This window comes from Rattus norvegicus, chromosome X (assembly GCF_036323735.1).
Source record: "Rattus norvegicus strain BN/NHsdMcwi chromosome X, GRCr8, whole genome shotgun sequence".
Taxonomy (NCBI): domain Eukaryota; kingdom Metazoa; phylum Chordata; class Mammalia; order Rodentia; family Muridae; genus Rattus; species Rattus norvegicus.
Window position 1 is genome coordinate 45,590,445 of NC_086039.1, and position 14,271 is coordinate 45,604,715.

General features: G+C 42.7%; 1 protein-coding gene across 3 annotated transcripts in view; it reads left to right on the plus strand.

Annotated features, from left to right (window-relative positions):
• The window catches only part of Tbl1x (transducin (beta)-like 1 X-linked), a 156,550-nt gene that overhangs the window by 137,462 nt on the left and 4,817 nt on the right, over positions 1-14,271 (plus strand). For all 3 annotated transcript variants that reach the window (XM_039099666.2, XM_039099665.2, NM_001106964.1), the window contains 10 exon segments: positions 2,435-2,696; positions 4,060-4,192; positions 4,542-4,683; positions 4,954-5,017; positions 5,131-5,228; positions 6,153-6,213; positions 6,655-6,776; positions 9,638-9,712; positions 10,095-10,222; positions 11,022-11,187. In XM_039099666.2, the coding sequence (XP_038955594.1) occupies positions 2,435-2,696; positions 4,060-4,192; positions 4,542-4,683; positions 4,954-5,017; positions 5,131-5,228; positions 6,153-6,213; positions 6,655-6,776; positions 9,638-9,712; positions 10,095-10,222; positions 11,022-11,187 (1,251 nt within the window).

Here is a 14,271-nt window from a genome sequence, read left to right on the forward strand (position 1 = left end):
GCAGGTTTGAAAAATCGCAAGGTGTTGACTGATGAAAACAACCAATTTATTCTTACAAACAGAGCTTCATCTACTTTATACCAGGGCTTTGCATAAGCAGACAAGCCCTCTTTCTGATTTCCCAGGGCAGATTGTCCAAAGCTGGACCTTACTGAATGCTGATAGAGACTCTTTATTTTCTGTCAAAACAGAGGGAAATTTGAAGAGCATTTCACACTCAAACCATTTCTCTGGCTCCTACATTCTCTATCCATGTTTCCTGACTGAGCCTTGGAGCAAATGATATAGTTGTCCAATTTAGAGCTGCACATTCAATGGTCGTTCATTTTCAGCACTTTTACTACTTATAAATGTCTGTCGTGAGTACCACACACTGCAAAAATGAAAAAGCTTCTCTGAGCAAAGCTAATAGCAGCACTACTCTATGGGCTTAAACATGGATATTTAGAATTTGATAGGCATACCATGTTTATTTAGCAAAACCATAGCAGTATCTTCCCCAGCCACCTTTTGGCCAAGTTTACAGAACCAGATCTGAATTCCCACTTGAGGAGCAGGTCTCAAATCCAATCAGAAAGCAGCTTTGAATTACCCTCAACATCCAGGCCACTATTACATCAGTGGCCACACCTTATGTGACAGATTGGTGATACAAAGCATGTGGAGTTCCCCGTGCCTCTTTCTCAGCAGCACTATTTTTTTATAGTCTATAGCTTTAGCTGTGCATGCAAGATCTCTCTGTTCGTACTTTGTCTTGTTTTGTTTTTTTAATGTACAAAATAACAAGTTTCCTTACTGCTTTTTTCTATGCGTATTTCAATTGACCCACTCTAGTACATACTTCTCCTTCCCTGAACTTGATCCGCCATTAGTACTGTATTCTCTTTTAACTTTATAAAAATTACCCTTCTGAACCCAAGAATAGTGTCTGATTTCTATTTCTCTCACAATCCAAGAGGCTTTTCTTTGTCTAGAAGTAAATAATCTTTGTTATGTGTTTCCAAGACTTAAAGAAAGAACTCAGATGTGGCATTATTTTTATTATGTTGACAATAACCTACCTCTTTTTCTAGTTGATTTGTTAAGTTTTATTTTATGTGTATGTTTGCTTTGCCTTTATGCATATCTGTGTGTCACTGGGTTTCTGGTGCATACAACAGCCAGAACAGGGCATGAGGTTGCCCAAAATTGGAGTTACTGGTACTTGTGTGCCACTGTATGGATGCTGAGAACTGCACCCAGGTCATCTAGAAGAGCAGCTAGTACTCTTAACTGCTGAGACATCTCCCCAGTCACATGACCATGTTTCATGACACTGTTTGCTCTATCTCTCTATGAAAGAAAAAAATGAAATCAAAGGATCAAGACTTACCATCAACCTTGGCCACTCATGGCCAGAATCCAGAGCCAAGTGGCTGATGAGTGAAATGGAATGTACTATGTTGCATTACTTTTCTTGTTCTTTTTTTTACATTGTATTATAATTTAAAAAGAAAAACAAACAAAAAATCCACCTGGGGCAAAGTGTTGTTTAGATAGTATTCAGCCAAAACTTGTGCCTCTCCTTTCTGAGATAATTGAAGTTTAGAGCATATGGGAACATGGTTTTTCATCCAGCGGACAGCCTGGAGGCATGTGGAGATTCATGATTCAAATATTTGGAGTGTTTCCTGAGGAAAGAACTTCCTGTGTTTCTTAAAGATATTATGGAAATGTATTTTTGGTAGGTGGAAACCAGACAAAGTACAATTTTTAATGCGTTTTAGAATGAAGAGACCCTATTGCCTGGTTGCATCATGTTGACATTTCATCTCTACACTGAGCCCAGGGAATCATAGAACACATGCAGGTGGACCCAAGTGTCGGAGTCCTATTCTGAATGGTGCAGTTGTCTTTATAGTGTGCTCATTCTTCCTTCATTGTTAATGATAGTCATTGCAAAGATGCCTGATCTGGTGATAGCATCCAGTCAGGCTTGCCATCAGTGTCAGCACTACACCTTTGTGACTGTGTGTTGCTCAGAGGAAGGATTTCCAGTGCACCTGAGGATGGTAAGCAGTATGACCTGCCTCTGCTCACTAGATGACAATGTAAATCTATATTCCCAGTGTTGACAACTGAAAATGCCTCTGCTACATTGAGACTTATCCTGCAAGGAGCTAATTCTACCCTACTGATTGAATAACCACTACATTGATGGCAACAAGTTTTGTCATAGAATAAAAGTAACACTGTTCAGATACCTATAATGCCCTTACTAAGGATGGTCTTCTACTGCTAGCTCTCCATGAATGGTCCTCCTCATCCAATTCCCCATCCGTCCTTGCCATCTAACCCTGTTCCACGAAAAAAATCCCTTACATCTTATTCCTAGTCCATTTCAGCGTCTCTCGTCTGTGGTAGCTGATGGGTAACCCTGGCCTTGCTTTCCTAGGATGGCACGGTATTTGATGGGCGTCCCATTGAGTCCCTATCGTTAATTGATGCTGTGATGCCCGATGTGGTACAGACAAGACAGCAAGCTTTTCGGGAGAAGCTCGCCCAACAGCAAGCCAATGCAGCAGCTGCAGCAGCAGCAGCCGCAGCCACAGCCACAAGCACAGCGGCCACAACACCAGCAGCTGCTGCTCAGCAAAACCCACCAAAGAATGGAGAAGCCACCGTGAATGGGGAAGAAAATGGAGCCCATGCAATAAGTAAGTGGAGAGTGCCCTGGTCTTGAAGTGGTCATGGTTTTGTTTCTTTGTTTTTTCTCTAAAATCTATGCATAGTTGAAGGAATGCTTAAAGTGTGGCCCACTGTTGGTCTGTTAAATTGCTCTCTGGACTTTGCTTCCTGTCTGTCCGCAAGATCTCCATCTTTGACTTCACCCTTCGTTTCAGGAAATTTTGCACCTTTGTGAATGTCTATATCGCAAGGGGAGCTTCCATAAGTGTATCATTTGTGGGTGCCCTTCAATCCCAGTATTTCACTAGTGTCCCATCCTCAGGTTCTTAAGCTCAATTTTGCTATAACCTGCAAGCCAAGGTAATTTCAAGAGCAGCAGCCCCAGACATGGGGCTATATATTACTTTATCATTACAAACCCCCAGAACACCCTGCACTTGAACAGAGCAGAGGTGAACACATGCCTAATGTATATTGGCAGCTCACATGCAGAGAGGGTTTGTTCTGAGTGCACCCACAGCTCTTGCAGTTATTCATAGTGTGTCCTAATGGCTTTATCCCTGATGCTACCGACTGAGCTTTATGATTTCCGCACTGTTCTTGGGCCTGGTGCAGTTGAGGTACCAGCCTTGGACTTCACAGTATGCTACTGCAAAGTAACTTCTCCTTATTTCTGCTGCAATGGCTAAGCATGCTGTGGTCAGAGGATCACATTCAGGGTTTTCTCAACCCAGGGTTTGGGGCATTAAACTCAGGTGATCAGTCTTCCAGGACTGGATGAGCCATCACATTGGGCTTCTTGTGTGATTCTCTTGAGGGTGGCAGTGTGAATTAGCTCTGTGCTCCTGTAATGACATACCTGAAACAACTACTTCAGCTCACAGGCGATACATACACAGGGGCATGACCATGATGGACGTTGAAGTGGAAATGCAAGGTGGAGGGGGCATCATGGGAGAAAAAGCAGTCAGAGCAGACTGTAAATGACTAACAGTGACTTTCCACTGGGAACCAATTCTTTTTTTTTCTTTTTTGGTTCTTTTTTTCGGAGCTGGGGACCGAACCCAGGGCCTTGCGCTTCCTAGGTAAGCGCTCTACCACTGAGCTAAATCCCCAGCCCCAAGGGAACCAATTCTTAAAGGTCCCATCACATGCTGTCATCACATGCTGACACCAAGCTTCCAGCACACTTTGGGAACAAATATACAGCATAGTACTGTCAAACAAAAATACAAAATGTGCACCAACCTGCAGAAATGCCCACTTTTTACAGTCATCAGATGTAGCGTGACTTTGATACATAAAAACAAAGTATTTTTAAAACGTGAGTACCTAAGGATGCATCTTTCAATGGTGTGGTGAACCATGTACGTTTTCATGTTTACTTGGCAGATAATCACTCAAAACCAATGGAAATAGATGGAGACGTTGAAATTCCACCGAGTAAAGCCACAGTCCTTCGAGGCCATGAGTCTGAAGTGTTCATTTGTGCCTGGAATCCTGTTAGTGACCTACTTGCTTCTGGGTAAGAATTTAGGACAGGAAAGCACCTGGGTCTGCATTCTTCTCTGAAGTGCTGCCTTGAGGAAAGTGTCCTGGTTTGTTGGACTCTCCTAATGAATGAAGACTGAGGAACAGGCTGCTTTTAAGCATCTTGTACTGTGGGAAAGACAGTGGTTCCAGCCATTCCTCTGATTGGTGGAGAGTAAGACAGACACATCTCAAGTCAGTAAGTAGAAGAGATGGGTGAGAAAAGAAACTAAACAAGAGAGGTGGAAAAGACAGGAGCACATGCTAATTATGTGAGACATAACCCCATGTCAGCCACATTTCCCCATTGAACCAGAGTTAAATGCTCCATGTTGGTTCTACAGATCTGGAGACTCTACTGCGAGGATATGGAACCTTAATGAGAACAGCAACGGGGGCTCCACACAGCTTGTGCTGAGGCACTGCATCCGTGAAGGTGGACATGATGTTCCCAGTAATAAGGATGTCACCTCATTGGACTGGAATGTAAGTATCAATGTGTTCAGATGAAGCCTGTGCAACTCAAAGAGGCAGACAGTTCTATTTTTCTTAGCTCCCACACTGGGGTACTGGTACCAGGGGCTCATGATCAGGTCCTAGTGGAAGGACAGCAGCCTGAGGGTGGGAAGTTGTCCCCATTGTCATGAACTTGTGTTGCCTCTGTCAGAGGGCTTGCTTTGTCACACAGCCTCATGTGGGAAGGAGGCCTAGGAAAGTACCCAGATACTAATGTGTTTTGTCTTTTTCTATTCCCAGAGCGATGGGACACTGTTGGCAACAGGTTCCTATGATGGTTTTGCAAGAATATGGACAGAAGATGGTAAGTTTTGCATCCCTCATGTGTGTTAAGTAAGAAGGACTTGGTTGGTGTGTGATCCTAGAGTGAACAGTGGGTAACTGTGAAGTCACCATGTCTGTGTTTTCCCGTCTCAGGTAACCTAGCCAGCACCTTGGGTCAACACAAAGGCCCCATCTTTGCCTTGAAGTGGAACAAAAAGGGGAATTATATTTTGAGTGCTGGTGTAGACAAGGTGAGTGAATGTCAACTTTAAATACATCCCTTTTATCTGTGGATGTGGGTTTATTTTTTGTCTGTTGGCTTCTTTGGCAAAATAACTCATTTAGGCTGTTCATTTCTCTGGTTTGCTCTTACTTACGACTTTGAAGAAGAAATCACCTCATACATTTACCTCTGTAGACCTTCGTGCAGAATGTGCTTTCAGTCCCGTAATGGAAAGAGGAGAAATCTCCAAATGGAGTTCATAAAAATATTCGGTTGTGGATGTTTCTGTGTTGACTTTATCCATTGAGCAATTTTTAGTCACAGACTCTTTTTTCCTCCCATAGCGCCACCTATCCTCACCTGATAAACCACTGCTTCCCACTGTAGATGGCAGAATTCTCTGAGACCTGATACAGGGCAAACTTCACAGAAACTCATGGAGCTGACTTAAGAGTTTGATTTTTTTCAATCCATACTTTGGATTTTTGGGCTGTTCCACCTCTTGTCCCAGTTCATGGAGTGACAGGGGATTGTTGGAAATGCTCATTTCTGTAGCACTTCCTTTGCAAGGGACAAGCAGATGTGCCTTCTTACCTGTTAATGGTTTTCTGGGTTTGAGAGCTAATGGGAAATTCACATCAATTTTGGTAGATTTCCCACATATATTGGTGAAGGCTACTGTGTACCAGTTGCTCTCATTAATGTAGCATTCATATTAGTGTAAATGCACAGTGTACATGGACTTAGATCAGAAATATGCAAGTGACATGTATGATTATTTTACACTATTGCATATATAAGTGATACAGGTTTGGCTATATATAGGCATAAAATATGTTGTTAAATTAATTTTTAGAAGGAAAGGGGGCTGGTTGTCATTTTTGGTACAAGACATTCTTCTAGATAATTGTTTTTTGAGAAGAATAACTTTCTCTCTGTTTATGGAACACAGACAACAATAATTTGGGACGCCCACACAGGAGAAGCCAAACAACAGTTTCCTTTTCATTCAGGTAGGTTTACTGTTGGGGTTATGCAGAGGTAGCCCCAGGAATTATTCTACTGGTTTAAGCTTGTGTGATAATTGTCTAAGAGCAGAGAAGTATCAAGACATTGGGACTTCAGACAACTGTGAAACAAAGTATTAGAAGTAAGAAAATAGGTGGCCTAGCAAAAAAAAACTGGTCTCTCCCCTTTACCTATAACTGGACCTGTCCTTGAAGGCTTTTTCATTTCATAGAAAGGTGGCAGTCTCTCTCCAGGAGCATCTTACAAATCGGAAGGACAGAATCTTTAAGGTCTTTGAAGGATGGTTTTCATGGTATCAGTATAGCTGATTCTTACTGGGAGTGGTATTCATGGTCACTAGACTCCTGGGGATACTTTTGTCTGCATCACTGAGCTCTACATTCGGTTAATCAGGTAAATGTCCTCGCTTTCCTTCTGATTTGCAGCACCTGCCCTTGATGTGGACTGGCAGAACAACACTACCTTTGCCTCGTGCAGCACAGACATGTGCATTCATGTGTGCAGGCTTGGCTGTGATCGCCCAGTCAAAACCTTCCAAGGACATACTGTAAGTGGCAGTTTTGATGCTCAGGGTTGGAGGTTGTGAGAATATGGTGCATTAACAATTAACCGTGCAGGAGAGATTACATGTTTGTTCATCAGCACTTTGCTGCTGGGAGCCTCTGTGACTGCCCTAGTGATGGAATTAATCCAGATATGGTCAATGGTCCTGGGAATATAAGCTAGCCCTCTTTGACTTTACCTCTCTTACACCCTGCCTCCTGGTTCCCTAAATGATTCTCACCAATGTTGGTTGCTCTGAGCAGAGGTCTACCTACATGACTCTGAATCTGCTGCTTCTTGAGACCTGTGTGTAGGTTCTAGTTGCTTCTCTGGAACTTTGATTGAGCTGTAGAAAGATGGCAATCAAGAAAACTCTGCTCACAGGAAGGAATTTGTGTCTCCATGGAAATTGCAGATGAGTCAGCTGGGGAGAGTCAGGTCTTGGAGAACATGGAGAGGTCTGCCTTTGAGGTTTCTACATCTACAGGTGCAGACATTTACACTACCTCATTTACATGTGAGCTCATAGATAGACATGCACTGACACATATACATACCCTCTATGCTCTGTGCTCATGTCTCCTCTTTGATCTAGTCACAGAGAACCATGCTCCTTAGATACCCAGCTTCTTCCAATTTCACACTTTTCAAGACTTGGTGTCCTTACAAATGGGATCAGCCCACAACATTGAGAAATGTGAAATTATTTAGAACATAATCTGATGTCTGAAGTTGTTTGTTAGGCCAAGACAGCTGACTTGATAGAGGAAGCAGTTAATAGCAGTAGTATTTCTAAGACCCCTCTGAAGAAGACCCTGTACCCTTCCCTCTGCCCTTGCTTTGCATGCTGTCCCTGTCAATATGGTGGAGCTGCAGGTAGTTCTTTATGTCAACACATCCCCTTCTCTCTTCCCCACCAGAAGCCTTTCTCCTCCATTCTTGGAGTCTCCGGTACTCAGAAAGCAGAAAAGGAAAACCTGGAGGTTTCCTTGTTATATGACCCCCTACCCCCAAATCTAGCTTGATGAACCAATGAGTTTGGGCTTACTTATAAGAATTTGTGTGAGTGGTTACTTATAGAAGTAAAAATGACTCAAAGACAGCTAAATCACAAAAGTGTATCCCAGCATGGTTGACAACTCATAAAACCTGGAAACCTTGAGTACACTGCACAGCCATGGGCCCTCTTTAGTGTGGTTCAGTTGGTCAGGTAGTTTGTCTTATCTTTGTTTCTTCTAGAAAAATTCAGCTGGTGTCTGCTTCTTCCAGGCAACTGTTCTAGTCTGAGAGTGACTCAGTAGTCTTTCCTGCTTATACACACACTTGTGGTAGGAGTTGGGATTAGTGAATCTGGTCAGTTTTAGGGATTTTCTGAAGTTTGTTCGTTTGTTTGAGTTGCTCACTTCCTGGTTTAATGAGCTTCTCCATAGTATTTCACCTCACTTACAACTCCCTGAAAGCATCCTGTCTTAAGAAATTTCCCTTAAATGGATGCTCTTAATCTCAGAAGAAACTGCTACACAGCACAAATCCACAGGAGGGTGGATTTTATTTTTCAATGCCTTTTCCAAACTATAGTTCCTGATATAGTTTCCCTGCACATATGAATTACTTGTGCATGTCTTTGTGCCTCTGGATGGCTTTACCTTCTATCTGTCTCTGCCATTGTTCTATCTAAACCTTTCTCTATCTTTACCTCATCCAACAAGTTATGGGTATTTCAACAGAATGAAGAGGAACTTACATTAAAAGCACATAGGAAAGAGATGGTCAAAGTCTACTTTTAAAAATAATTAGTTTCATCTCTGCTTGATGGCACATACTTGTAGTTATAATACTCAGGAATGTAACAGAATAGTTCCAGGCCATCCTAAGATACATAAAGAGCTCCTGGCTTGCCTGTGCCAGATAGTGAAACCCTGTCTCAAGCAGCAATACATAGTAACTGATTTGACTAGCTCTGCTTATTGTATGCAAATTCTTCACTTGGCTTCCTTAATAAGGAAATTATTTTCCGTAAAGAAATGTGGATGAGTGTGTGACTGGTCCTTTGTCATATATGGCAGTGTTTTTCATGAATGAAAAACAAAGTGAGGAGAGCATAATCGTGTGGGTTCTTGTGATGTAGTCTTTGATAATCCTGTGAACTCTCAAAAGGCCCTCTGCACTGTAGCACTGGCAGCATGCTACTGCCCCTTGCTACATGCCAGCCTTTCTTTTTTTCTCTCTCTCTCTTTTCTTTTATTGGATTTTTTAACCTTCCAAATATTATCCCTTTTCCCAGTTTCCCCTCTAGTAACCCACTATCTTTCCCCCCTGCTTCTCTGAGGGTGCTCACCCACCTACCCACCCACTCCCTCCCACCTCCCTGCCCTGGCATTCCCCTACACTGGGGTATTGAGCCTTGACAGGACCAAGGGACACAGCTCCCACTGATGCCTGACAAGGCCATCCTCTGCTACATGTACAGCTGGAGCCATGGGTCCCTCCATGTGTACTCTTGGGATGGCAGTTTAGTCCCTGGGGGCTCTGGAGGGTCTGGTTGGTTGGTATTGTTGTTCTTCTTATAGGTTTCCACACCCATTCATCTCCTTCAGTCCCTTCTCTAACTCTTCCATCTGGGACACCGTCTCAGTCCAGTGGTTGGCTTCAAGCTTCTGCCTCTGTATTTGTCAGGCTCTGGCAAAGCCTCTCAGGAGACAGCTATATCAGGCTCCTGTCAGCAAGCACTTCTTCGCATCCACAATATTGTCTGGGTTTGGTGTCTGTATATGGGATGGATCCCCCAGGTGGGACAGCCTCTGGATGCAGCCTTTCTTAAATAAAAGCTATAATTTCTTTCTGACGTTCTGTGCTTTTTTGCAGAATGAGGTCAATGCTATCAAATGGGATCCTTCTGGAATGTTGCTAGCCTCCTGCTCTGATGACATGACATTAAAGGTAATGTTGGTGTCTAAAGTGATGACATGCTTATCTTAGACAAGCCCCTGTACAGGCATACAACACCACCCTCATCATCTGGAACATTACTTTGAACTGTCTTTCTTCCATGACTTTTCCTGGTGTCTAAACGTTTGTTCTTGCATGAAATTTTGACATATTGAGGCCACAGTTCCTACTAAGAAACCTTGTGGCCTGTCCACCAGCATCCTTTCTCACAGTCACCTGCTAATGTGCCTGGTGGACTCCTTGCTGGCTTGTGAGCCTCTCCCATATATATCACCTAAGAAGTGTTCCTTTATGTGCAACAGAATAAAGGGTGATGACCATTCTCAGTTAGGGGCACAGTATTAGCTCATGCTGTTACCAATGCCTCTTCCAGATCTGGAGTATGAAGCAGGATGCATGTGTCCATGACCTCCAAGCTCACAGCAAAGAGATATATACCATCAAGTGGAGTCCCACAGGACCAGCCACCAGCAACCCGAACTCCAACATCATGTTAGCAAGGTAAAGCAGGGCAACCTCCTAGCTCTGAATCCTTCCTGAGCACAGCTTTGCTCTCTGCCCCGTGAGTAATTCAGCTGGGAAGACTTACTCAAATCTAGAGACAGCAGTGTTGAAGCTCTTCCAAACTGAAAAAGTAGTGGTTCCCTGTGAAGGGAGGCAAGGGGATAGAAGAATATCCATGGAGATGATTCCAGGGACCCCTTTGGGTACCAGAGTCTATAGTTGCTTAATTTTGTTTGCCTACAACCTCTGAATATCTTCCCTTGTACTTTAAATCATGTCTAAATGGCATGGCCTATGATATTCAAACAGTGAGAATGCTATGTGGATAGTTTAGGTAACAATGTCAAGCAAAGGATCTGTACATGTCTGGTACTCTGTGTGTGTGTGGGGGGTGTTTTGTTTTACTTTGTTTGGTTTGAAACAGAGTATGATTATGTAGCCCTAACTGACCTGGAAGTTTAGAGACCCTTACTCTTCCACCAAAGTGCTAGGATTATAGGCCTACCTAAGATGCATTTTTCCCTTCCTTCTCAATGGTTTATTACCTGCAGTTTGATAAAACCATGAACCTACAGGTGTGGGGAGCTGGTTTAATCTAATGAAAGTTTTTAAGACAAAGAAAGGAAAACAGTTTAGCTTGGAGCTCAGAGTTTGTTCTTGGGAAGAGTGTTATACTGAAAAATTCTTTGTTTTCTTTTTGGTGCTGGGGATAGAACCTAGTGCCTTGGAGGTAGCAGACAAACACTCTACTCTGAGCTACATTTTCACCCCTTGGTTATTCCTGTCATCTTCCTAGTGCTTCATTTGACTCTACGGTTCGACTGTGGGATGTGGAGCGAGGCGTTTGCATCCACACACTGACCAAGCATCAGGAGCCTGTCTATAGTGTAGCGTTCAGCCCTGACGGAAAGTATTTGGCCAGTGGATCCTTTGACAAGTGTGTCCATATCTGGAATACTCAGGTAAGGCCTTGACTTCTGGCTAAATCCTTCCTGAAAGCCATGTTCTCAGTTCCTGGATTGTCAGGAGTGCTGGGGACTGAGTTACCTCGGAGAGTAAATAGAGCCTCCCTATGGAGATTGCAGGTTCTGTGTGGTCTGCTCTGTGGATCCTAATGATATGGGGTCTTCCCCACCTATAAGCCTGGGATGTATCCTATGGACTCTTTCCATCTTTTTTTTTTTTTTTTTTTTTTTTTTTTTTTTTTTTTTTGGTTCTTTTTTTCGGAGCTGGGGACCGAACCCAGGGCCTTGCGCTTCCTAGGCAAGCGCTCTACCACTGAGCTAAATCCCCAACCCGCGACTCTTTCCATCTTACCTTAAGCCAGAACTTTCAGCTTGTCATCCTCAGAGCATTCTTCCTTGGAGAAACCACTATCTTCAGTTGTCTTATCCTGGCAGGGACTTCCTTAGAAATGCTGCCTTTTGTGTGAGGGTCCTGTGGGTGACATTTTATAAAACCTTTCCAAGGTTGACACTGTGGGACAACCTACTTGACCTTCACCCCATCCTTTTGGAGCCCAAAAGAATATAAGGCTTGGAATTTTCACATTTGAAAAACTCATTTGTTTAATATAGGATATATGAATGCTGGATTGCCATTTATTTCAACAGGAATTGAAAATGGGATGGGGTGGAGTCAATATATCCACTGTGGGAACATCTGGCCTTATATGAATAAGCAAATTTCCAGAAGTGGATAAGAACTAGTATAGTTGATTGGGAGTGTGGGAAGTGTGTTATACTGAGCAATTCTTTTTTTTTTCTCCATCTTTATTAAATTGGGTATTTCTTATTTACATTTCAATTGTTATTCCCTTTCCCAGTTTCCAGGCAAACATCCCCCTAAGCCCTCCCCCTTCCCTTCTATATAGGTGTTCCCCTCCCCATCCTCCCCTTATTACCGCCCTTCCCCCAACAATCACGTTCACTTGGGGTTCAGTCTTGGCAAGACAAAGGGCTCCCCTTCCACTGGTGCCCTTACTAGGCTATTCATTGCTACCTATGCAGTTGGAGCCCAGGGTCAGTCCATGGGCAATTCTTTGTTTTCTTTTTGGTGCTGGGGATAGAACCTAGTGCCTTGGAGGTAGCAGGCAAACATTCTACCCAAAGCTACATTTTCACCCCTTGGTTATCATTCCAGTTGAAAAAATAGTTTGGCTATGTTACTGAAAACAAGTACGGAGTCAATTTGACCTTAGGAAGGATTAGTGCTTCACATTCATGTAATTCACCTTTCTCATTTCTTTTTGGTTGGTCAACATTTAGAAGGATTTGAATTCTTAAGTCCATGCTTCCTTGTGTCAGGGGAGGCAGTAAGTAAGTCATGCTCCAGGAGTCTACTGAAATCACAGGTTTTTTAGGGGTATACCCTAAAAGTTGGCAGCATACCTCTTGGGTGTGCTGATAGAAGCCTGTTATCCTAGCACTGGAAAGACTAAGGCAGGAGGATCAGGAGTTGAAGCCAGCCTGACCTGTGTGTTATCAAAAAGCAAAACAGAACAAAAGGTAGAAACACATGTAGGAAGACTTGCTCATGTAGACAGAATAGATTTTGCTAGTGATAGCTCACTTTGAAGGTGCCAACAGGATGTGCCTCTATGGAGCCCAATTCACTTCTAAGAATATGGCATAGCATATTCTTACTAGGTGACTCACAACACCCAGTACAATACAATGTGAGTATTATAGGAATAATGGTTAGACTTTTGGTTTTCTTTTTTCCTCCCCCTCACCTTCTCTTTCTTTTTTAATATTGGGGATTGAATCCACGACCCTAGAATTCACTCTGTACAGCCCAGGTTTGCTTCAAACTTGGAATCTTTCCCAGCTTTTGTAGTAGCTGGGATTGCAAGCCTGTGTCACTGAAACTTGGATGAGAGAGAGAGAGAGAGAGAGAGAGAGAGAGAGAGAGAGACAGAGAGACAGAGAGACAGAGAGAGAGACAGAGACAGAGAGAGAGACAGAGACAGAGAGAGAGACAGAGACAGACAGAGAGACAGAGAGAAAGATAGTTAGTTTTTGGAAAGGTCCAAAGTTACTAGGTTTATATGAGACATCTTAAGAGCCTGTTTTAATCCTGTTGGCTTGATGTTTTTCATAGTCACACTGTATACTTCATTTTTTCTAGGTAAACAAAAACTAATATTTATCTAAATGCATTTTTCATTATGCTTTGCTAATACTATAGTTGGATAATAGTAAATATATATTTTATATGCATGGCAAGGACACTTGCTATGAGTAAGAACAAATGAGTAGTTGGTGGACACTAAGGTTAGTGACTGTATTAGTCAAGGTTCTTTAGAGGACTACAACTGATAGAATGAATCTATATCAAAAGAAAGTCATCACAATAGCTTACAGTCTATGGTCCGCCTAGTCCAACAATGGCTGTTTGATCACAAAGGAAGGGCCAAGAATACAGTAGTTTTAAAGTCTACAAGGCTGGGTGGTTCAGCTGGTCTTTAGTCTACATTAGAATCCTGAAAGTGAAGGCTCTACTTCTATCTTAGCAGCAGGATAGGCAAACTTGCTGGTAAGACTGAAAGGAAGCAGGCCAACAGCAAAGGCTTCCTTCTGTGTCTTTTTATATGGGTTCCCACCAGAAAGTATGGTGGGATTTATGGTGGGTCTTCCCAGTTCAAATGATCAAATCAAGAAAATGCTTCACATGTGTATCCCAAATGCTTGGGTTTTAGTTGACCCCAGATATAATCAAGTTGACAACCAAGATTAGCTATCACAGTGACCTCTCATGCCATGTTTCAGTGAATTGAAGGTTTATTCAAGTCTAGAGAAACTAAGACTTCCTCTATCTTGTGATGCATGTCAAACCAACCACTAAAAAATACCACAGTACAGATGTGTATGTTCATTCTTACAAACCATATCCAAAATTGAATTTTAACTTCATGCCATGCTAATGCATGAAATTGTCTAATTACTAATGGGAGGAGTCCTTTGTGCTCACTCAAGTGCTCTGAGGAGGAAACATAAGATGAAATTTGATGATAATCAGAGCAGGAACTAGGTAGTAGCAGAAGC